The sequence below is a fragment of the Haemorhous mexicanus genome, chromosome 24 (genome assembly GCF_027477595.1).
Source record: "Haemorhous mexicanus isolate bHaeMex1 chromosome 24, bHaeMex1.pri, whole genome shotgun sequence".
NCBI lineage: Eukaryota > Metazoa > Chordata > Aves > Passeriformes > Fringillidae > Haemorhous > Haemorhous mexicanus.
The window spans coordinates 5447719-5471124 of record NC_082364.1 but is presented as its reverse complement, the minus strand read 5'-3'; the positions used below and the strand labels follow the sequence as shown (position 1 = coordinate 5471124).

The 23406-nt window shown below is 50.7% G+C and overlaps 1 protein-coding gene across 7 annotated transcripts in view; it reads right to left on the bottom strand.

Annotated features, from left to right (window-relative positions):
- TRIM29 (tripartite motif containing 29) overlaps positions 1-19035 on the bottom strand; it is a 32725-nt gene extending 13690 nt beyond the window's left edge. For 4 of the 7 annotated variants that reach the window (XM_059867058.1, XM_059867059.1, XM_059867061.1 and 1 more), the window contains exons 1-5: positions 17891-19035; positions 10246-10341; positions 8855-9088; positions 7834-8032; positions 2874-2957 (exon numbers count right to left, since the gene is read on the bottom strand). In XM_059867058.1, the coding sequence (XP_059723041.1) occupies positions 2874-2957; positions 7834-8032; positions 8855-9088; positions 10246-10341; positions 17891-18745 (1468 nt within the window). In that variant the 5' untranslated portion in view covers positions 18746-19035. The remainder of the gene's footprint in view (positions 1-2873; positions 2958-7833; positions 8033-8854; positions 9089-10245; positions 10342-17890) is intronic. The other 3 variants (XM_059867060.1, XM_059867062.1, XM_059867063.1) reach the window with 1 other exon arrangement.
- Positions 19036-23406: the final 4371 nt, after the last annotated feature.

Here is a 23406-nt window from a genome sequence, read left to right as displayed (position 1 = left end):
CCTGTCATCCCTGCAAGCAAATATTGGATCATAGAATGGTTTGGGTTGGAAGAGACCTTAAAAATCATCTCATTCCAGCCCCTGCCATGGGCAGGGATACCTGGTTGCTCCAAGCCCTGTCTAGCCTGGCTTTGGACACTGCCAGGGGTCCAGGGGCAGCCACAGCTGCTCTGTGCCACGGCCTCACCACCCTCACAGGAAGAATTTCTTCCTACTATCCCATCTAAACCTCCTCTCTTTCAGTTTGCAGCCATTTGTTATGAAATTCAGGAGCAGTGGAAGGCTGGAATTTAAGCAGGGCTTAAACCCAAAAGGTTCAGCTGGAGTCCAAGCAGTTCCCCAGTGGGGCTGCTGTAATTAGCACAGAGCATTCCTCAGCCCAGCAAACAGAATTTCCACTGTGGCCTGGGGCAGAATCTGCAGTGCCCAGCCTGAGAACAGGGTGTGTGGCACAGCTGCCCTGAGATCCTGAAGGGTTCCAGGGCTGTGACACAGTGCAGGGGTGATCTTGAACAGTCCTGGGGATTCTTGAGCAAAGATGCAGTCAGCTGCACTGCTGGACTTGGATGGCACAGAGAGCTCAGGAGAGTTAAATGAGGATGGGGATGGTGCATTATTCATGGGGTGATCCTTGGCTAGCCAGCCTGCAAGCCAAGTGGGTCACGTCTCCTGCTTTGCCTACTGACTCATCCTGCTCCCCAAATTCCCCTCTGGAATGGTTCCAGCAGCTGGATCCTCCCTGAGCCCTGCTGGGCCCTGGGTGCAATCCTGGATCACCTGGATCCTCCCTGAGCCCTGCTGGGCTCTGGGTGCAATCCTGGATCAACTGGGTCCTCCCTGAGCCCTGGCCCTGCTCAGTCCCATCCAGCACAGGCTCTGGGTGCAATGGATCACCCGGTTCCTCCCTGAGCCCTTTCTCTGCCCAATCCCATCCAGCACAGGCTCTGGGTGCAATGGATCAGCTGGACCCTCCCTGAGCCCTGCTGGGCTCTGGGTGCAATCCTGGATCAACTGGGTCCTCCCTAAGCCCTGTCTCTGCTCAGTCCCATCCAGCACAGGCTCTGGGTGCAGTCCTGGATCAGCTGGACCCTCCCTGAGCCCTTTCTCTGCTCAGTCCCATCCAGCACAGGCTCTAGGTGCAATCCTGGATCAACTGGGTCCTCCCTAAGCCCTGTCTCTGCTCAGTCCCATCCAGCACAGGCTCTGGGTGCAGTCCTGGATCAGCTGGACCCTCCCTGAGCCCTGTCTCTGCCCAATCCCATCCAGCACAGGCTCTGGGTGCAATCCTGGCCTGCCTTGTTTTGGCCAGAGTCACTTTGTGGGTAGAAAACCCAGAGTGAGTGATTGGGAGGGCAGCACTGTGTGTGTTCCCAGGAGAACACGGATGTGGAGGTGGGATAAAGCATCCCCCAGCTCTGGGCAGTCAGCAGGAGCAGGGGATGGCTGTGCAGCCTCACCCTGCTCTGCACACAAATCACCACGGACCTGGCAGGGCCTGGGGATCCCTGCTGGACCTTCAGCCAGCTGGAATGCTGGATCCCAGCTGGAACCTCTTCTCCCAGGGGTGGGAAGCTCAGGCATTCACTGACCATGCTGTGCCACTGCCAAAACGGCTTTTTCCTTATTTTCCCCTTCCTTTTTGGCAGGCTGGGCACTGTTCCCATCCCAGGGGAGGTCACTGCCTGGTGTTCCTCCCTGCCACACCCCTTTAATGCCTTCGGGGCTGTTTCCACCTGAAAGCTCCACATTTTGGGTAGAGATAAGCTCAGCCTGTGCTGAGTTAGAATCGATTTTCAAACTTCCCTCAGGGTTGGAAAGTTTTGGGTGCAGGGCTGAGTGTGGTCTCAGCAGAGCTTCCCCGACAGCACAAGGCCTGCAAACCCTGAGGCAAGAGAGCAGAAAAACAAACCCAACTCTCAAATATGCCACTGTGCCCCTGAACTTGGGAAGAGCCCTGCTGGCTCTGAAGTGGGAGTGCCAGCCCTGCTCCAAACATCCTCAGGAGCTGCCAGGCGTGGGCTGAGGGCACAGAAGGGCAAAGTGGCCATGCAGACAAAGGGCTCAGTGTTGGGCTCTGGGTTATCCCAGGAAACACCAGCACAGGGCAGGAATGTGCCCTCAGGGAGGGTCCCTCTGCCCTGTCCCTGTCCCTGCCCACCCTCTGCCGCAGAGCAGCAGCTGGAAACAGCTGGAAACAGCTGGCAAACCCGGCAGGGCTGGAATTTGGTCACTTGTTTCAAGCCACCCCTCCTGTTCTTTTGTGTCTCACCCTGCCTGGGCTTTCAGCACTCTCAGCTCCTTGCCTGGCTGCCAGTTTAGGAATGCCAACTGTGATTTTAGAGCTGGGTGTGTTGGGAACATTGGCTCACTCCAAAAATTCACCCTGCACTGGCCACACTACAGGTGGGACACAAACAAATCACCAGGGCTCTTGTCAGAGCTCACACAGGAGCTCCAGACTCCTGGTTTTGGTTTCTTTTTAAGGACACATTCCTCACTTCTTCTGTCCTTTCCCTATAAGGAAAAATTATGTTTGGTGGTGAAAGAAAAATCTTAATGCAACTTTCACTTGATAGCACAGAGAGATTAGCTTTGGGTGGAGAAAAACACTGATTTTTATCCTGGAAACCCATGCTAAAACTCCCCCACAGTCACTCTGGGATAGAGTTCAGTCACTCCAGCTCTTCCCCATAAAACTGAGAACCTTTTCTGCCTGCTTTGAGGCAAAACCTTGTCAAAGCTCTGTAACTGGAGAGAAAACGTGCAGAGGGGTGGATCTGAGATGGGAGGGAGAGCAAATTTTGTGCTGGATCAAGTGCAGCTCCTTCCCTGAGCTGGAAGGGAGCCTGCCCAGCTGTGGATGCCACCCTTACCTTTGGGAGACAGGAACATGGAGAATCTCTTCAGGTTGTCAGGCTGGTTCCACTCGTAGTTGTTCATCATGAACCGGTGGTCCCCTGGGGAGGCAGAGCAGGGCGTGAATCACAGAGTCACAGTCAGAGAATCACTGAATCACAGAGTCACAGAGTCACAGAATCACAGCCACAGAGTCACAGAATCACTGAATCATAGTCACAGTCACTGAATCACAGAGTCACAGAGTCAGAGAGTCACAGAATCACAGAATCAGTCACAGAGTCAGAGAGTCAGAGAGTCACTGAATCACAGTCACAGTCACAGAGTCACAGTCAGAGAATCACTGAATCACAGAGAGTCACTGAATCATTGAATCACAGTCACAGTCACAGAGTCACAGAAACTCAGAATCTCAGAATTACAGTCACAGAATCACAGTCACAAAGTCACAGAGTCACTGAATCATAGTCAGAGAGTCACAGAGTCACAGAATCACAGTCACAGAATCTCAGAATTACAGTCACAGAGTCACAGAGTCAGAGAGTCACAGAGTCACAGTCACAGAATCTCAGAATTACAGAGTCACAGAATCATCACAGAATCACAGTCACAGAGTCACTGAATCAGAGTCACAGAATCACAAAGTCACAGAGTCACAAAGTCACAGAATCAGAGTCACAGAATCCCAGAATGATGAGGCTGGAAGAGACCTCCAAGACCATCCAGTCCAACCTGTGCCCTGACACCTCAACCAGACCGTAGCACCAAGTGCCATGGCCAGTCTTTTTTTAAACACCTCCAGAGATGGTGATTCCACCACCTCCCTGGGAAGAGCATTCCAGTGCTTTATTGTTCTTTCAGTGAAAAATTTCTTCCTCATCTCCAACCTGTCCCTTCCCTGCCGTAGCTGGAGGCTGTGTCCCCTGGTTCTGTCAGAGACTGACCCCACCTGTCCCCAGCCTCCCTTCAGGAAGGTGTGGACAGCAATAAGGGCACCTCTGAGCCTCCTCTTCTCCAGGCTGAACACCCCCAGCTCCTTCAAACGTTCCTCTCAGGGTTTGTGTTCCCAGCCCCTCTCCAGCCCTGCTGCCTTCTCTGGATGCACTCAAGCATCTCCAAAATCCTTCCCAACCTGAGGGCCCAGGGCTGGGCACAGCACTCCAGGTGTGCCCTCCCCAGTGCCCAGGGCAGGGCAGAGTGAGCTCCCTGCTCCTGCTGCCACTCCATTCCTGAGCCAGGCCAGGAGCCATTGGCCTCCTTGGCCACCAGGGCACTCTGCTGGCTCCTGGTCAGCTGGCTGTGACCAGCACCCCCAGGTCCAGGGAGTGTCACCCACATGTTCTATGAAAAATCCTTTCCTTAGGATTTTTCCCTCCTGAGAAGCTGAGAGGCCTCAGGAACAAACTGCAAACAATTCTTATCTGCTGCTGTGGGATGCACCAGGGGGAATCTGTGATTGGTCTCACCTGTTTGTTTTTAATTAAGGGCCAATCACAGATCACCTGTCCAGACTGTCTTGGTCAGAGACAAGCCTTTGTTATTGATTCCTATTCTATTCTTAGCTTAGCCTTCTGATGAAATCCCTTCTTCTGTTCTTTTAGTATAGTTTTAATATATTATCTATCATAAAATAATAAACCTAGCTTGCTGATACATGGAGTCACCTTTCTCATCTCTTCCCTCATCCTGGGACCCTTGTGGACAATACTACACAGGGAGCACGGGGATGCACTCTGGGGTCTTTAATCCCCCTGGGGCATCTTTGCCTGGGAGCTAAAGCAGTTCTGGAGCTGGCCAGAGTCTAAAAGAAAAGGTTCCTTCAGAGGCAGAGCCCAGCTGAAGCATTCAACCCCACAGCAGACACAGAATCTTCTAAAATCCATAGGGACACCTGAGGGTTGAGGCATTTTCTTACCAAAATGATGTTGTGGGGCTTAAAATTACTCCAGAAGTTTGAGTTTGGCTCCTTTTGTGTGTTCAGTCTGAGCACGAGCTGGTTGATGGAGAATTGCCACTCTTTAAAGCTCCAGAAATCACTTCTGGGAGGGTTAAATGGGTTGGCTTCTCCAGTTTTTAGAGAGATGCTGGAGCTGAGCTGCAAACAGCTCCAAACTCTTGGGCAAGGGTGGCTGGTTCAGGTCTCATGGATCAGACTCACTCCTACCCAGCCTGGGTTTGGGTTTCTGACACTGATCACAGGAAATGAGCCTTTATCACCACACTTGCTCACCAAAACATTCCTGGGAGGCCTCTACAAACCTACTGTTCTCTGCAAGGAAGTAAATTCAGTTTTCATGTTTAAATAGCTCCATTCTTTGATTCTCAACTCACTGAACAAACTTTGCTTTTATTTCTCCCATTTCTTTCAGTGCTATTTAAGCTCCCTGATTATTTGTCTCCTCACCTGTTATGACAACTAAAAGGACAAAGATTCCCTTTGGAGTCTGCTATTAAGCAGCTTCCATTCCATTAATAGAATATTTCTTCCTGGGAAGTTTTTTGCAGTGGAAGATCAAGCCAGCTGCAAATGAATTTGTTGCAGTGACTCAGGGGGAGTCTGAGTTAATAACTCCACAGTTCCTTAATGGATTTAATTCCCTGGCAGGCACTGGATGCAGAGTGCTGCCCTCTTTCATCTGGAACCATGGCTTGGAGAAGGAAGAGCTCTGAAGCTCCTGGGACTCGCCATAAATAACATTTCCCACCTGTTCCCAACTTTTCATTAGGGCAGAATCCAAGCTGAGTCCCTGGTAAAGCTCCTGGAAGCACCCAGGTTTCTGGCAGGAGTTAAAAATGGTTTTGGCACTTGGATTCCACGGATTTCAAATAAAAATGAAATTCTGGCATCAATAGCATGGAGGAGACCCCAATTAAAATAATAAAGGAGTAATCAGGCTTTATCCTGAGCTACCAGAGCTGAGTAGCTGCAGAACCTTGGTGGGTTTTAAAAATGCCCAAGGAAAATGCTCCAGGACTGGCAAAACCCAGCCCAGCAGATGGAAATCCTGCACAGCTACAGGTGAACAAAGAAAGAAAAATGCACAGAAGTGATTTCTGCATCTGTTTGTCATCTACTGATATTGAGTTATTGTCAAATGCCTCTGTAATTCTGGAGCATGTGGAGGGTTGGGAATTTAAATGGGAATGCTGCAGTGAGGGAAGGTGAGTAATGTTCAATTTCTGGTGCTACTTTAGAGGCAGGGAGAATTTTAAAACCTGCATCTGGCTGTGCATCCTGAGCTCTCTGGGATCCCTGACCTTCCCCAAGGTTGGTCCAGAAGGATCTGGTCCATTGAATTCATGGCTGATGGAGAGTGATGGTCTGGACAGGGCAATTATTAATACAGGAGGGGTCTCCAGGAAATACTGTGAATTTGAGTGGATTATCATCTGCAGCAGAGTTCCTCAGCTCCATGAGCTGTCCTTGAGGTTATTCCTGCACCTTTTGGCCTCCCACATCCTCCTGGAAGAGCAGGGTGCCACTTATCCTCCCATCACCCACTGCTGCCCTGGTATTGGGCTTCCTCAGTGGCTGAGAGATTACATCCAGGTGAGCTAACCAGGTGAGATAACCACTCACTGCCATCCTGCTGTCCCTGGGTAACCATCCAGGTGAGACAACCAGGTGAGATAACCACTCACTGCCATCCTGCTGTCCCTGGGTAACCATCCAGGTGAGATAACCACTCACTGCCATCCTTGCTGTCCCTGGGTAACCATCCAGGTGAGCTAACCAGATGAGAACCACTCACTGCCATCCTGCTGTTCCTGGATAAAAATCCAGGTGAGATAACCAGGTGAGATAACTACTCACTGCCATCCTGCTGTCCCTGGGTAACCATCCAGGTGAGATAACCACTCACTGCCATCCCTGCTGTCCCTGGATAAAAATCCAGGTGAGCTAACCAGGTGAGATAACCACTCACTGCCACCCCTGCTGTCCCTGGATAACCATCCAGGTGAGCTAACCAGGTGAGATAACCACTCCCTGCCATCCCTGCTGCCAGAGGTCATCCCCTGGGATTAGGCTACGTGCCCAGGGTTACGAAGGTCTGGGAAGTGCAGACCTTGTGGTGCCCTGTCCTGATCTCTGGGGTGAGCCTGATGCAGAACAGGTCCTTTACTCCCAGCTAATTGTGAGGAAGTGGGTTATGAACTCACAAGATTGATTTTGCTGCTGTGGTGGTGGCTGTGACCTCTCTGTTCACCTCAAAGATCACCTCAAACACCCCTGAAGTGTGGGGAGCACCCTGGGTCAGGGCAGGCAGGAAAGCTGTCCCATGTGGAGCAGGGAATGTGATCAGAGTCATTCCAGCTCAGCTATAACTGAGCACCCAAATGGAGCCATTTTTCACTTGGAAAATTAGATTTTCAAATATTTCCTTCTCAGTGACAGCTGCTTGCAGGGTATTTCAGTGCTGAAACCCTGCCCTTGTAACATCTGATGTCACACCAGCACCCTACAGTGCTAACTCTACAAAAGGGCTTTCAAACCTGCCATCCCACATTGCACCTGTGTGAATTCACCCCTCACTGAGCTTTCCCCTCCTGGAAAATGTCATGTTAAACTTCCAGGGGTTTGCTGGAGCCTGGCACAGGGCGGGAGGGAAGGGTGGCTGCTCTTGACTCCACACAGGGGTGGCTGAACACATTAAATCCTCAACATGAAACCCTAAAATGACCCAAAAATCAGGGAAGTGGGGCTGGTTTGGTGTCCTGTGTGGGGTACCCTAAATCCCTGGCAGTTCAACTGGTTCCATCCCCACACAGGAGAGGCAGAATAACTCTGATATTCCAGAATTCACATTCTAACAGCTCTCACCTTCCAGAATTCATTCCAGTTACAGGAGTCACCACTCCCACTTCCCCCCCCAGGTCTTTGCTTGCTTTCTCCCTCACCAGGAGACCTCACCATCCTCACCAGCCCTGCCCCTGCCCTCCAGGGGAGCAGGGAGGGGAACATTTGGGCTGTTTTACCGTTCTCCATGTGGTTCCTCTCGATGAAGTTGCGGCCCAGGTCTGCCTTGCAGATCTTCTCCACGTGCCTCATGCAGACGTTGAGGAGATCATCCCTGAGCAGCCCCATGGATGGGCTCATGCTCTCCCCTTCCAGCAGCACGCTGTAGGTGGGGAGGGATGGAGGGGGCACGTAATTCCTCATCAGAGCCCCAAATTCCTGCCAGAGAAAGGGGTTGCATTAATGAGGAGCATAAAGGTGTGGAGGCTGAATCAGAGGGAGCTGGCTGGTGCTGGAACCCAAAGGGGGGAAGGGAAGCAGGGAAGGTGGGCAGGGAGATGTTCTGTCCATGGTTTGCAGCCCTCCATAAAACCAAAGGCATGTCCAAGTCCACTCCTCAGCCCCCAGAGCAGAGACAGCTCCAAACGTCCCTGGGAATCCCTGCCCTGGATGTGCAGGGAACTGGGGAAGGCTCACACTGGGGCACACAAGACACAGAGTGCTTGGACCTAATTAGCATAACAGATCTGGTAATTAGCACGCCTTGGCAAGGACAGAGTTTGAGACCTTTGAGGACTGAATCAAGACCAGCTGAAGGCTGAATCAAGACTGGCTGACAGCAAAAGAAGAATCAACTTCTGCAAGCAAGAGATGTTGCAAAATGTTTGTTTATGTGATGATTAACACAACTGTTGCAGTAAAAAATTACTAGCTTAGAATGGTATATAGGCATATGTAGTCCACAAAAAATTTGGATTCTGATCATCACTCAGTCTCTCACCATTGCTGATAGTTCATACATCTCACACCTCTCTGGATTTGGGACAAATCCTGTCCTCACAGGGACAAAGGGAAGGGAAATGAGGGTATATAATAGTCTATAAGCACATGGAGGCCACAGTAAATCTGGATTCTGATCACCATTCAGTTCCCCCATCTCTCTCACCATCTCACCACGAGAGTTTCACACACCTCACACCTCAGACAAATCCCCAACTCCTCACGGGGACAAAGGGAAGGGAAGTGAGGTGTCTGTGTCACCTGCAGGAAGAGCACGGAGTCGCTGATCTGGTGGATCTGCTCCCTGTTCTCCTTGTCCTCCCGCAGCAGCTTCGCCCTCTCCTCCAGCTCATCCACGATCTCCTTCACGTTCTCTGAGGCAATCTTTTCCCTCTGATCCAGGGCAGCCTTCACCTCATCCCTCTGCCTCTCCAGGTCACGGATCAGCTCCTTGAAGTGCTGGTCCACCGTGGCTTTCTCGTTGGTGGTGTAATTCTGGGTGGGGAAGGGGCAGAAAGAGGAGGCAGCAGGAAAGAGCAAGAAAATATTAAAATTTCACTGAGTTCTTTGCTAATAGAGAGACACAGAGGGGGATAAAAACAAGGATTCAGCATTTAGAGCACGGAAACTCCAGCTAGGCAAGTCTCAGCTGCAGGAAAGTTGTGCCAAGAGAAGCAATACCTGTTCCTGCAATATTCACATGGATGCAATCCAAAAGGGCCATTGCCTTCCCAGTGCTAAGAGCACATCTCCAATTTCAATTCATGCACTCACAGGTGACATTTAAAAACACTCTGTCACCTTCTAAATCAGGGCTCTGGCTCCTGGATTATTTGAGGACCAAATTCCCACCATTTCAAAGGATGAAAGGTGCTGAAACTCTTTTGACAAGCCTGACCTCGAGGTGCCTCTGAAATATTCCTCAGAAGGACTGGGGATGTAACTATATTGAGAGTCAGAATTTCTAGGTCAGGTTTCCAATAATAATAATAATAATAATAGTAATAATAAAGCAGATGAAAAGCAGAGCTGGTGAGCCAATGTGCTTGCACCACATAAAAGGGAGAAGAATGGCTTTGCCTGTTAATATTATGCAAATTTTCTGGGGTGTCTCCAACTTGTGCTTTCACTGCTTTATTCAGTTAGGCTAGAAATGAAAAAAATAATACCATGACTCAATTCCAACCCTTACCACGGTGCAAGAATTATAAAGGAGCTCTCTCTCAGCATGGAAATAAGCTGTTCCACCACAAATAAGATGTTTGTGTGGGTAAATTCATCTGCTCCTGCTGTCTTATCTCAGTTTGGGCAACCCAGAGCCCTCCTGCAGGTTATTTGTGGATTTTGTTTCTAAATCTGCCTTGCTACTGGTGATGGAAGGGCCACAAAGGACCTAAAAAAGGAGCCAGAGCAGGGAGGTGCCTTGGTTTTGTATCAGGGCTGCATCTCCCCGCAGGGAATGTCGCAAGATGACTTCAGTGGGAGTTGTTGTTTCCAAGATTTGGCTTGGAGTTTGGGCAGGGGATGAGATAAAGGCTGGGGAAGGGATGGAGTGAGGAAGAGCTGGAGGGAAGGACAGGGATGTGGGAGAGGAGGGGAGCAGGGATCAGTGCTTACAGGAGGGAGAGGGGAACTGGACCCCTCAAACGCACCTTGATGCGGTCCCTCTCCTTCTGCCACTTGTCCACCTCATCTTCCACCTCGATGATCTTCAGCTGCAGCTGCTCCTTCTGCAGAGACAGCTCGGTCTGTGGGGAGGAGAGCAGAGCACAGGGGAGGGGAGGGAGCCTGGTGAGCCGGGGCTGAGGCTGGCCCCTTCCACCAGCCCCCAGCCTGCCCTGCTGTGTCACTCTTGCACCGAGAATGGCACAGGAGCAGGGGAGAGGCAGGGCTGTGGAAAGAGCAAAGAAGGTTTTATTTGAGAGAACCAGGTGGTTTTTACAGAGTGATGTGATAGATTCTATTTGATTGGCCACTTAACAAAAACACCTTCCCTGACAAACTGTCCTTGAGAAGAACAGAAAGATGAACTAGAACAACACCAGCTGCAGATTGTTCATCCTTAACAAGTTCTCACATCCTTACAGCTCCCTGGAAGGTCTCACAGCCGCTGTGAGAAACGCTCGCCGTTTCTCTGTCCCACAGCATCCTCTCCTAGGGTTATGATGCTTGTATCCCCATTCCTGTGCTCTGTTCATGCTGGATGTTATGTTCTCTGCCTTCCAGACTGACTCTGAAGAGCGAATGGTTTGGTTTGGTTTTGTTATCATCCTGCTCCCCCACGGCTGGTGGGACACACAGAGGGCAGTGCAGAGTGCAGCTTTTGCTTTTTGCTCTTGCTCCTGCTTTGCTCCTGCTTTTTGCTGCTGCTCATTAGTTAGTTTAGCTAAGCAGTCCTAATTTTTCCCTGGACTGTATTTCTTTCCCTTTTTTAGAACCACTCAAACCTGCTCTGGACTGGGACCTGGCAATCACTGAGAGTGTGCACCTTGTGCTGCAGCAGCTGCCCCAGTGCTGGAGGGACTGATAACAGAGCGACCACCCCAGGAGAGACTTTCTGCATTTGTCATCTTTCTCAGAGCAGTGACAGAGTGCTGTCACCCAGTATTGTTCATTTTGTGTGCTGGGGGTGCTGTGCCTGTTAAATAAACAGGTTCTTTCCACTTCTCTCTGGGGAATCCTTCCCGAACCGGTTGGCGAGGGTTTGCTTTCTGGAGAGGAGGACCCTTTTGGAGGTTTTCTCCCAGATTTGCCCTAAACCAGGACACATGCACACTGCTGTGCTGAGCAGGGCAGCGGGGAGGTCCAGCTGCAGCGGGCATCACGTGCTGCCAGCGGGCACCAGCCCAGCAGATTCAGCTCCCTCAGCAAAGCAGCAGCACCCACCTCCCAGGCTGCCTTTAATCACATGGGAGTCATGAGCTGCAGGGGAAGGGAGCTGTTTCAAAATTCAGCTGTGTGTGCAGAGCAGGGCCCAGCCCAGGGTGTGCCCGTGCAGCAATAACAGTTTTCATGTAATTACGGAATGACGTTTGACGAGTGTTGCAACAAGAGGATGATGCCTCCGGCAGGAATTCTGTTTAGACAGGATTGTGGATTAATTTGCTCTGAATTGAGAGCTTTCATGTAGCGATGGAGCTGGGGAATGCTTGGAAAAAAAAAAAAAATTAAAAGGGAAAAAAAAAAAAAAAAGCCACCAAAGGAGGAGGGAAGAGGTGTAGCCAACCTGCTGGGCTGAGATCAGCAACTTCGCTGGGATTCATTTGCATTTCGTTGTGCAGCTCTGCCTTCCCAGAGAGGCTCAGAGCTGAGACCTGCACAGGAATTTGTGGCAGTGCAGACCACGCACTGTTTCCCTGGGTCATTTTTGCCCTGGATCAGCCCTGGACCTTGATGTTAGCAAAGCCTTGCCCCGTTAACTCCAGCAATCCCTCCCTGGCTCGTTCCCCTTCTCCATCGCTGCCCCAGCCTTTGCTGGGACATTTCTGCATTTCATGTTTGTGCAGGTTGGTCTCAGCCACGGCTGGAGGCAATCTGGTTGTGGGACACCCAGCCCAGAGCTGTTGAGGAATTTCAGAGTTGGCAGAAATTCCGTGTTCTGTCATGTCAGGAGAGTCCTGAGAACCTGCTGGTCGTGTGGGATCTTCTGCAGAATCGTTGGATTAACCCAAACCACTGAAATCCAGGCCAACAATTAGAGGCATGGATGGATAAATCCACTCTCACACTGCAGCTGTCGTAGTGGAATATGAAAATCTGGGTCTTTATTGATCAGAGTTTGAGGGTTTCCAGCTCTCCACTGGAAATGAGGAGCAGGGAAGAAGCTGGGAACCAGCCCAGACAGGAGCTCTCGTCCCCATGCCAGCCAAGTGTCTGAACAGCCTCTGGAGCTGGAATCCAGCACAGCTGCTCTGAGAGCCAACAGCCCCAGCTGCTCCAACTCAGAAAAGCTCTGTTTAAGGAGGGACAGTGACTGGATGGTGGTTTTGTTGCCTTATAAGACACAGAAAAGCGGGCAGAAGAAAGGGAAGCGTGCTCAGAGGTGTCTCAGTGCATCCTCACATTGGTTTTAGGAATTAGCAGAGCACTGGCTTTCTAAATATTACCCACACACCCTCAGCAGTGGCCTGAAACTGCCATGAGCTGATTCTCACCCTCTGCAGGGGTTCAGGGCACACAGGGAAGGATTTTGTGGCACAGCTTCACCGGGGAACCCACACTGGCTCCCAGATGAGGAAATCTGCCCTGCTGCTGATCAAAAGAACAAAGACAGGAGTTTGATCCCATAATTGTCACATTTCCAAGGCAGTGGCTGGGAGGAATCCCTGCTGGTTTCCATTGCCACGTGCAGAGGGAGATGTCCTGTGCCTGGAGACTCTGCACAGCAGGGAAATGCAATGAGATGAAAATGGTTTAGATCCATTTATCCACTGCATTAACCAATGTGAGAAATTACACCCGAATTCCAGTTGTTTGGTTGAGCCACAGAGCTGCATCCAGGTGGCATTGATTGCTTGGGAAGTAAAAAGCTCATCTCCAGAGCAATTATTTCCCTCCTCATCCCCCAAAATCAGGACATCCTTTTAGGAATGGGAGTGAAATCCTACAGAGAAGGACTGGAAGGAATTTTTGGGGAAGAGCAGAACCTTCACAGCCACGTAGCCACTCCCAAACTCAAGGGATTTGCAGAGAAAATGACAGGAAAAAAAAATCAGGTGATGGCTGGAAGGTGGTGATAACAATATTCTGCTTTTATGGTTCCTTTTTAATTAGGATGGGTCTCCAAGGAATTTTGAGAACCATTATTTGTAAAAGTGCTCCTGACTCCAGCAGCTCAAACACCCCCCAGAAAGGTGGTGTGGGATGGAACAGCCACTTAGGAGCAGAGGCACACAACAATTTGGAGCAGGTTTCTGACTTGCAAATGGCAATTACAGAGATGGTCCCAATGGCCAGGATGCAAATCCCACACTCGGATTTGGCAAAGGGGAAACACCAGCACAGGGGCAGGGGGGGTGAAGGGAGCTGTCATTGTGGGGTAGTGCATGAAATTAAATAAATACTTCAAAAAAAACCCACCCTAAACATAGGAAAAAATGTTAGAGAGGTGCAGGGAGAGTCTGAAATTGTGGAAAAACTGGTGGCACGGGCAGAAGGGTTCAGGAAGGGTTCTCTGGAGGTGGAGTACAACACCAAGGGGTCAGGAGGTGATTTCCTGATGGTTTAAACTCCTTTTTTTTTTGTCTGGAAGGTGGCTTTGGCTGCCCCTGTGTATGAGAGATAAACAGGCACAGTATGGGGGCCACAGGGGTCAGGGACAGGCAGGGCCTCAGCTTCACTCCCCAAGAGAAAACTCCTATCTGTCTTCACATTTCTGGGATTTTCCAGGGTCAGAAATCCTCGAGGGACCCTCTGGAACAAATCCATTGGAGGATCTGGGGTTCAGAAGATCCTAATGAGAGACAAAACAGCAACACCCCCATGGTGGGGGTCCCTCAGAGGAACAGTGGGGGGAAAGCCAGGAAATCCAGATTTAGACAATTTTCTGAGCACAGCAGGCTGAGAAATGAAGTCACTGAGAACCTTCAAGCTAAGACTGGATCCCCCATTAGAGCCTCAGCTAATTAGGGCAGTTCAGAGGCTTCAGTGAAAGTTCAGAGTGTACATCCAAAGAGCTGAACCCAGCCCTGGTGCCGTGGAGGAGCTGCAGATGGGAGATTACCAGCCCTGCACGATGATGCAAGGGCTTTGTGCAAGGAGGCAGCAGCAGCACAAGCAGCATCATGCCCTGAGTGCTCTGGGAACAGCCCTGTGTCCCCAGCCTGGGAGAGCTCTGCTAATTAACCGAGGCAAAGCTGCAGAAGTGCTGTTCCAGCTCGTTGTCCCAGTGCAGGGCCAGGAGGCCATGGCTGGAAACTCAGGGAGGTGTTTGGGACACGATTCCTGCTGCATTTTCCCATCCCAGTTTCTGCTAAGCAGAGAGGGCTGAAACCCCTGAAAACTCTGCCAGCATCCCCTAAAATGCCACTGGAGAAGCTTTGTCCTTGGAGAGAATTCCTTGCTTGCAAACAAATGGATTTCCCCTGGGTCTGTCCTCAGACAAATCTACTCCAATTTCCAGCTGGGAAGATTGTCCTTCCTGCAGGAAACTCTGGGGACAGAACATCTATTTTGAGCTGTGGCCACAGAGAAGCCACAGCTGCTGTAGGTAAAACCTCAGAGCCACTCTGCAGCACTGAGCAAGGCCCCCAAGCCCTTCCAAGGTTTAATTTTGTTTGCTCTGTGCTCAGTGAAAGTGATGCAGGGATGGGAACCCCTCTGGATCCATCTCTGTGGATGGTTTTCTTCAAAGCCTGGCTCAGCCTTTGTAAAACCCCCCCTTTTCACAGCAGCTCTGTGGGAAGGAGGAACACCCAGCTCCCCTTCCTGTACCCACAGAGAACTTTGCTTTAAAAGATAAAGAATTGCAGCAAAAAACAACCAGATCAAAGTGGTTTTCAGCAGAGCTGACCTGGCACGCTGAGCACCAAGGCTGGTGCTGGGAGGCAGTGCCAGGTTATTTCCAGAGGTGAAGCTGTCTCCTTTGGAGAGCAGCCCTGTAAAACAGGTTTGGGATGAAGGATCCCCTGTCAGAATGAAGGATGCTGGCTCCAAGGGGGGCTCTGCTGATAAATCAGGGTTTTATTGCACTCTACAAGCAGCTGTGGAACATTCTCACTTTTCAAGGGTGAGTTGTTATTCCCCAGCCTCACAGACTTTTTCCTGGCTGGTTTTTGTGCTGGTTCTGGTGCAAACTGTTACTTTTCCTTTAAACCTGCAGCAGGAAATGAATGCAAAGTGGATCTGGGGAGAGCATGAAAGGTTTGCTGGGTAAAATAGGCAAATAGCACTGGGTGGGAAGCCAGGACAAATGTCTCTGTCTGAGTCCCTGTGCCTTTCACTGTGTCTGCTCAGCAGGAACAGGGGCTGAGTGACTCTCACCCCAGGCTCCTGAGAAGTGGAAGATGCTGCTGTGCTCTCTGTCTGGGACAGAGATATCAGGCTTTGCACTGCCCTAACTATAGGTGTCTGTTCTGGCTTGTTTGCATTCCTCTTCTCTGTCTGCTCCGTGAGACAAGCAGGGCTTCCTAATTCCTTTCCCAGCTCTAAAGGACAGCCCCTCTCCTCCCTACAGGCCCACAGCAAAGCCAGGCTGAAATCTGCATTAATTCCCCAGACCTGAAGGGCAGATGCACCTAAACCAATCTTATTCTGTGACACTTCTGGGCCACCAAGTCACTGAGCTCCCAGGCTGGCAGGGCAGCAGAACACACCCCAGCTCTGGAACCCTCTCCAGTTCTGGAGCCAGGGATGAGGAAACCCTTGGAGATAAATCCTGGACACCCAGCCAGGTGTGAAAGGCTCTGTCAGGACACAGCTTTATTCCAGAGGCAGCATGGATCTGGAAGTTTTAAAGCTCCTCTGGAGCTGCTGGGGTGCCAGGCTGGGAGAACAGGGCAGGGAGAGGGTGACCTGGTGTGAGGTTGTGACTTATCCCTTCCAAAAGGGCAGCAGCACCAGCCACCCTCCCAATCTGTGGTCACAAATTCCAGCTGGGCTGATTTGATAAGGAGAGGTTTTACACACCAGGGGCTTGGAAATATTCATTGCTCTTTGTGGCTCCTGCTGAGGCTCCACCTCTGGTGAATAAATCAGGGCTGGGAACAAACATTTGTAGGCAACAGCTTTGCTGCTAATTGTTTTTGTCTGAGTGAATGCTCGCTCGAGTTACAACATGAACAAACTCTGTCAGGAGAAACTCACACATGGGCATGATTCATGTTGATAAATAATAAATCCTTTAGGCTGAGCAGCAGCAGAGCCAAAGGTGGCACAAGGACTCAGAGACAGGAATCAAACAGCATTTAAATCCCATTCTCTGCTCATCCAAGGCTGTGCCTTTAAAACCAAGGTGCTGGAGGTGTCTCCAGTCACAGGAGGAAGGATCTGAGCAGCTTTGCTTCCTCAGGAAGCAGCTGCTCACCTCGTTCCAGGCAGGAATTGGACACCTTGGGACACCAGGCACAGCTTTATGTCAGAGCTCTGCAGCGCTCAGGGCTGACATCAAAACCACCAGGACAGGCAATTATGGAACAAACAGCAGGCTGGCAAGCCCTGCAGGAATTTGGGAAAGGCTGTCTGAGACATGGAAAAGGCTTTGTCTGGTTTCAGCAGGGCTGCCAGCTGGAGATGACATGGCAAGAAAAGACCAGAGAAGCCAGAGATAAGCTCTACACAAGATGCTCTTTCAGCCTGATGAGGTAAATCTGCCCAGCTCCTTGGAAAGAGTAAAATTGTTCTTCCCATGAAGGGAACTCAAGGATTTCTCACAGAAGGTACCTGTGACTACTGGTCACCACAGCACAGCACTGGTTTGGGGTTTAGGAGATCTTAGTGCCCTTCCAGGTCTGACTGTGTGACTCCAGGCACCTTGTTTTATATAATTATTATTTTACAGCTCTCTTTATTGGCATCTCTCATGTCCTGTCTGCTTAGAAAGTTTCTTCCTTTTACCACAGGGATGTGCAGCAACAAACGTGGTGAGACCCTGATTTTTTGCTAGAACAAGTGAAATCCTCCTCATCCACCCAGAAAGCAAACAACAAGAAGCTTTGAGCAAACAAAAGTGAAATCTCCCTGGGTGTCCATCCTCTGACCCTGCTGTAGTAACACCTCAGGGGAAATGATCAGGTTTTGTGCTTGCACCAGGGTTTGGGGGTTTTTTCCATCTAAACTTCAAAAGAGTTTTTCCATAGGTGTGGCTCAACAGAAAAGAGAAAAACCAAAACCTAATCTCACTCTCAGGAGCTGAGATAGCAATTTTCCATGAGAAACTTTAGCAGCCACTGATTTGACAATTTGTATTCTGGAGGTGCTGACCCTGAGCAGTGCCCACCTTTCTGTGGGCAACACCACACAAACACTGTCAAAACTCCAGAATATTTTTAAAAACTTGCCATTTAGGGCTTTGATTCAGCCTCTGCTGGAAGTCAGGTGTGCTGGCAGCCAGGTTCCCCACCCCTAAATGCAGCCTGCAGCCCAACTCCAGCACTCTGCTGCTGCAGCCAGGATCAGGACACCAATCCCATGGAAACAGCAGCCAGGAAATATCAGCTCTCCACTAAGCACTTCCCACCAGCACCACTGCATCCAGGATTCCACCCCAAAAATGACCTGAGCAGGGGAGCAAAGGCTGTGCTGTGAGCTGGGCACTGCAGGCTGCTGGGGACATCAGGACTGAAAGGAGAATAAAATTACCTCTTTGCCAGCCTTCTCAATCTCCACTGTCACCGTGCTGTGGTTCTTGTGCTCCTGGAACATGCAGAGGTAGCAGATGCACATCTGGTCTGTCTGGCAGAACAGCTCCATGGTCTTGCCATGCACGGGGCATTTTCTGGCTTCGAAGTCCCTGATGGGGTCCAGCAGCTGGTGGTCCCGGAACGCTGCTCCCTCCAGGTGGGGCTTCAGGTGCAGCTCGCAGAAGGAGGCCTGGCACACCAGGCAGGACTTCACAGCCTTCTGCTTGTTGTCGATGCAGGAGTCGCAGAGAACGTCCTCCAGCTTCACGCGGGGCCGCGGGCCCGCGGCTCGGTCGGCCTTGTTGAAGGGTCTTCTCAGGTCCCCCGTCTCCACCAGAGGCAGGGAGGATTTCTTCAGGTCCCCCATCTGCCCCGCAGAGAACAGGGACTTCCTCCCTTCCCCATCAGCGGGCAGGAAGCTCTTTTTGGAATCCAGGGAGAAGAGGGACTTCCTGAGGTCGCCCTTCTCCGGGAAGTTCAGGGCCGGTCTCCTCATGTCTCCGATCTGGCCGCTGGCGAACTGCATCTTCTTGGAGTCAGCCGAGTCCATGCTGAAGTAGGTTGACCTCTTCTCGTCGGATGACTCCACAAACTGAATGATGGGCCTCTTCCAGTCACTCCCAGAGAAGAGGGAGCTCTTGATCTGCCCTGTCTCCAACGCAGCACCGCCCGTGCCTTTTATAGCTTCTTTCTCGCCTCCGCCAGGGCTCGTGGCCTTCTTGGCTTCCTCTTCTTTTTTGGGGGCACTTGGGCTCTTCACGTCCTCGGGCTTGCTGGCCGTGCCGTTCGTCCTGGCCGCGCTCCCCGTTTCCATGGCCTACACAGGGTCAGGGCTTTCTCTGCTGGCTCTCTGCTCTCAGCCCCCTCCAAGGCAGGCAGGCTCTGCCTGGTGCTGCTCTCAGCCGGGAACGGCTCCGGAATGCCGAGCGCGGGGAACCTTCCTGCCCCAGTGACACAGCCCCAGCTCCCGAGGAGGAGCAGCGCGCCCGGATCGCGCCCAGGTGGATGCAGGGGGGAAGAAAGGAGGAAAGGAAGGAGCAGACGTGGAGGGATCAGAAGCTCCAGCTGTGCAGTTAATTATACAAGGCAGTCCACACCCAGGAACATTCTTGTCTAACCAGGTTGGGGAGGAAGGGCTGTTTATATACATAGAAATGTCTCCTTAAAAAAAAAAAAAAAAAAAAAAAAAAGAAAAGAAGAGAAAAAAAATAGTTTTCATTAAGATGTAGCAACCAGTTCCACGGCTTGTTTCAAAAATAATTTGGCCAGCAGCTGAGGTTCCCTCCTTGCAGAGATGGGCAGGGTCGGGGAGACCACGAGATGCCCAAGGTGGGTTTGTTAAGTGGGTCATAGCCCTGCACCAAAATAATTAGGGCTGTAATTAAAATGAACGCCTAGAATAAAGCATTCCTCAAGCAGGCTCCCCCCGGGGCTTGCTGCGTTCAGGAGGGAGGAGAAATTCATGGTTAATACTGGGTTTAAATGGCCCTATTATCTTTATTTTGATTTTATTTTGGGTTTGTGCAAGGTCTGTCCATCTAGACCTGGAAATAACCCAGCCACGGATGAGAACAGGTGAAAACTGGCTGGCCCTGCTTTTCCCACAGGGCAGGCAATCTCCAGAAGATGAGTGGTGGAATAAATCCCCCTCTCTGTGCTCTGAGGTAAAGGTTCAGGTGTATCCTACATAGCTCTTCCCATAAATGCCCTCAGAACTGGAGCACACCTGGAACACACCTGGAAGAGGAACCATTGTGCAGCTTAGATGGTCAAAATCTCTCTTGCCAGAGAAAAGAAAAGAAAAAGTTTTAAAATCAATCTGTCTCCAGCAGCTGAATTCCTGGGAAATGTTCACTTGTTGGAATCACGGACGATTTCAGGAGAAAAAAAAGATCTTTATGAGCACTGGTGGAGTCCAGTGACTTCTAAAGGATGAGGCTGATCTTCCTTTCACACCCCTTCAGATTATACTCGGAATTTCAGTGAGATTTCTCTGAGATGAATACCCAGGGTGCAAATTAACCACGCCAGAGGTTTGTGCTTAATTGAGTTTTCTCAGAACGCCCCAGTGGCGCTGCTGGAGAAGGTGATTTTTACCTGTAAAAAAAAAAAATCTCAAACATCCACCAGGAACCCCCTGATGGAAGGGAATTGAGTAGAAATCCAGCTCTGCATTTTCCAGCTTTATTTGAGGTGTGGAGGAAACAGAAGCAAAGCAGGAACAGCATAAATTCTGGATCTGATAGGAGAAGGAAAGAACCTGTCTTACAAATGTAATTTTTCAAGGTCTTGTCTGTGCAAAATGAGAGAAAAAGGAAGTGAAATTCTTTTTCTGGGCTCCTGGCTCATAGATCCAGCCCCTCTCACTGCCTGCATGTCTTCACAACTCTCTCTTTATGAAAAATGCCTCGGCATTCTGCATTTTTTTGGGCAGTAGTTGTTGGGAAAGGCCATTTCTTTCATTAATAATTTTTTATTAATAGGCCCACAGCCTCTCATGAGTCAGAATCCATTCCCCAGCACAGGAAAGGGCAATGCCGTTTTTTCAGACCCGATTTCATAAAGGAAGAATTTGACTGACATCAATGCATTTCTTTCCCCCTGGCTTGCTGGGCTGAGCTGTTCTTTAGAACATCAACAGTCCTCTAAGTCTCCAAGTAATTAAAAATACTGCAGGGTGGAGGCTCCTGTTCTCACGTGTACTGAGGAGACTCAGCAGAGCTGTTCCAGCCAAGTTTAATCCTTGAGGAGCAAAAAACATCCCAAGGAAGAGGTCTGGCTTGGGCAAAGGTGCCCTTGGTTTGTTTTCCTGATGCTTTGATAAGATTTTGGGGTGGGTAAGGCAGATAAAAGGTTAAGGATTGAGTTTTTAGGTCTTGGTTTTACTGATGTAAATGCAGATAAACCCCAGAATCAGGGGATGGGTTGGAAGGGACCTTGAAGGCCATCCAGTGCCATGGGCAGGGACACCTCGACTGTCCCAGGTGCTCCAGCCTGGCCTTGGGCACTGCCAGGGATCCAGGGGCAGCCCCAGCTGCTCTGGGCATCCTGTGCCAGGGCCTGCCCACCCTCACAGGGAACAATTCCTGCCCGACATCCAACCCAAATTTCCCCTCTTGCAGTTTGAATCCATTTCCCCTTTTCCAGTTCCTGATCCAGAGTCCCTCTCCTGCTTCCCCTGCAGATCCTGAGGTCTCCACACAGCCTTCTCTTCTCCAGCCTGAGCATTCCCACCTCTCAGTCCTTTCATCAACCTCATGGCCTCTTCTGGACCTGCTCCAACACTTCCACGTCCTCCTTGTGTTGGGGACCTCATATTCCAGGGGCTCTGAGGTCTCCACACAACCTTCTCTCCTCCAGCCTGAGCATTCCCACCTCTCAGGCTGCGTCCTTTACCAACATCTCACACAAACTCTGCTGGAAGGCTCCAAGGACACCTCCCCGTGCCTTTCCAGCGTTGAGGGGGTTTATAAAAAGTGCAGAGAGGGACTTTTCAGATGGGTAGATCACAACAGGACAGTGTTTTACACTAAATAAAGGAGGGCAGGGATGGAACAGATGTCTGGAAGAAATTCTTCGCTCTGGGCCTGCTCCGACACTTCCACGTCCTCCTTGTGTTGGGGCCCTCATATTCCAGGTGCCAATTTGTGCACACACACATTTTCCAGGCAATTTAGGAGCCAAAACCCAGCCCAGCCTGGACATCTCCTTATCTCTGCCCCTCCCAGAGGTGGCTCCTGCTGCCTCCAGCATGAGTTCATTTTTGCAGGAGCATCCCTCGGGAGTTTTGCTCAGGACAAGTGTCCCCTGGCGGGTGCTGTCCCAGCACACGGGGCCCTGGCTGTGCCTGTGACTCAGAGCACACACCCACGGGTGGCATCTGCAGGGCCTTTCATCTCCAGGACTCGGCAGAGCTTTTCAAAGGTTCGCAAATTAAACCTGACAACACCTTTGCAAAATAGGTCTGGGCTGGGAACCCCACGTAGCAATTAGGGAAACTGAGGCATGCACTGGGGAGCTGGCAAATTTTTCAGCAAAATGAAAGTTTTTTTTATCCCTGAAATTGCTGTGCAGCCTTTTGGCTTTCTCTTGTTTTTTTTCTTTTACATCCTCTTATTTTTTAAATCCTTGCTCTCTTTTATGAATACCTCCTGATGATGCTGTTGGTTGGAATTTCATTTTGTTGTCACTTTACCAGAAAGTTTGGGTGTTTTATTAAAACATTTCCACTCTGCAACATCGCTGCACATGGTTGGTGTTGGAAAACCTGATTTTTAAAGTTTTTCTAAGCCTTGTTGTAATGAACTGTCTCCCACACTTTATGGAAATAACTGATTGTTTGGCATTCTTTTCTGGAGGAGGAGAAATCTGACGGTCTGTTGGTTTGTCCAGTGTCATTGGAGAGGTGGCACTGTCACCCTCCAATCCACTGACACTTTTGGAAATCTATAAATGCTGGAGTCAGAAATTAAAAGTCCCTTTTTTTACCTAGAAAGCAGCAGCGAGTTCACATCGTGCTGTTTCGTGTCCTGTAGTGACAGAAAACCAATCTCCCCAGGATGAAAAAGTGAAAGAAACTGGGTCCACTTCAAACTAAATAGAACAGAAACAGTTAAGCCAACCCCGGGGCACTCCTTTAGACAGGCTCCAGAGCAGGTTTTCAAACAGCAGCGAGTGATGAAGTCATGGGGAGTCAGGCAGAATGAGCTCAACCAGCCCATGATTCACTGGCCCTGCTTCTCACAACACCTCTGAGCCAGGCAGGAGCAGGGAACCTGCCTGGTAATTGCCTGCTCCGTGCTCTGCCCACTAATCCACAGAGCCTTGCACATCCTGCATATTTCCAGCCCTTTCTCATCTCTTCCACCTTTACACGGAATAAATCCCCAGCCCAGAAAATGCGACGCCGGGGAGCAGCCAGGGTGTTCCTGCAGCTGGGGAGCTCAGAGAGCAGCCAGGGTGTTCCTGCAGCTGGGGAGCTCAGAGAGCAGCCAGGGTGTTCCTGCAGCTGGGGAGCTCAGAGAGCAGCCAGGGTGTTCCTGCAGCTGGGGAGCTCAGAGAGCAGCCAGGGTGTTCCTGCAGCTGGGGAGCTCAGAGAGCAGCCCAGCTCAGAGATCAGCCCAGCTCCGAGATCAGCCCAGCTCAGAGATCAGCCCAGCTCCGAGATCAGCCCAGCTCAGAGATCAGCCCAGCTCCAGCTGTGGAGCTCAGAGATCAGTGCAGCTCCCAGCTGTGGAGCTCAGAGATCAGCCCAGCTCAGAGATCAGCCCAGCTGCCCCTGTGGAGCTCAGAGATCAGCCCAGCTCCCAGCTGTGGAGCTCCGAGATCAGCCCAGCTCAGAGATCAGCCCAGCTCCAGCTGTGGAGCTCAGAGATCAGCCCAGCTCCCAGCTGTGGAGCTCCGAGATCAGCCCAGCTCAGAGATCAGCCCAGCTCAGAGATCAGCCCAGCTCCAGCTGTGGAGCTCAGAGATCAG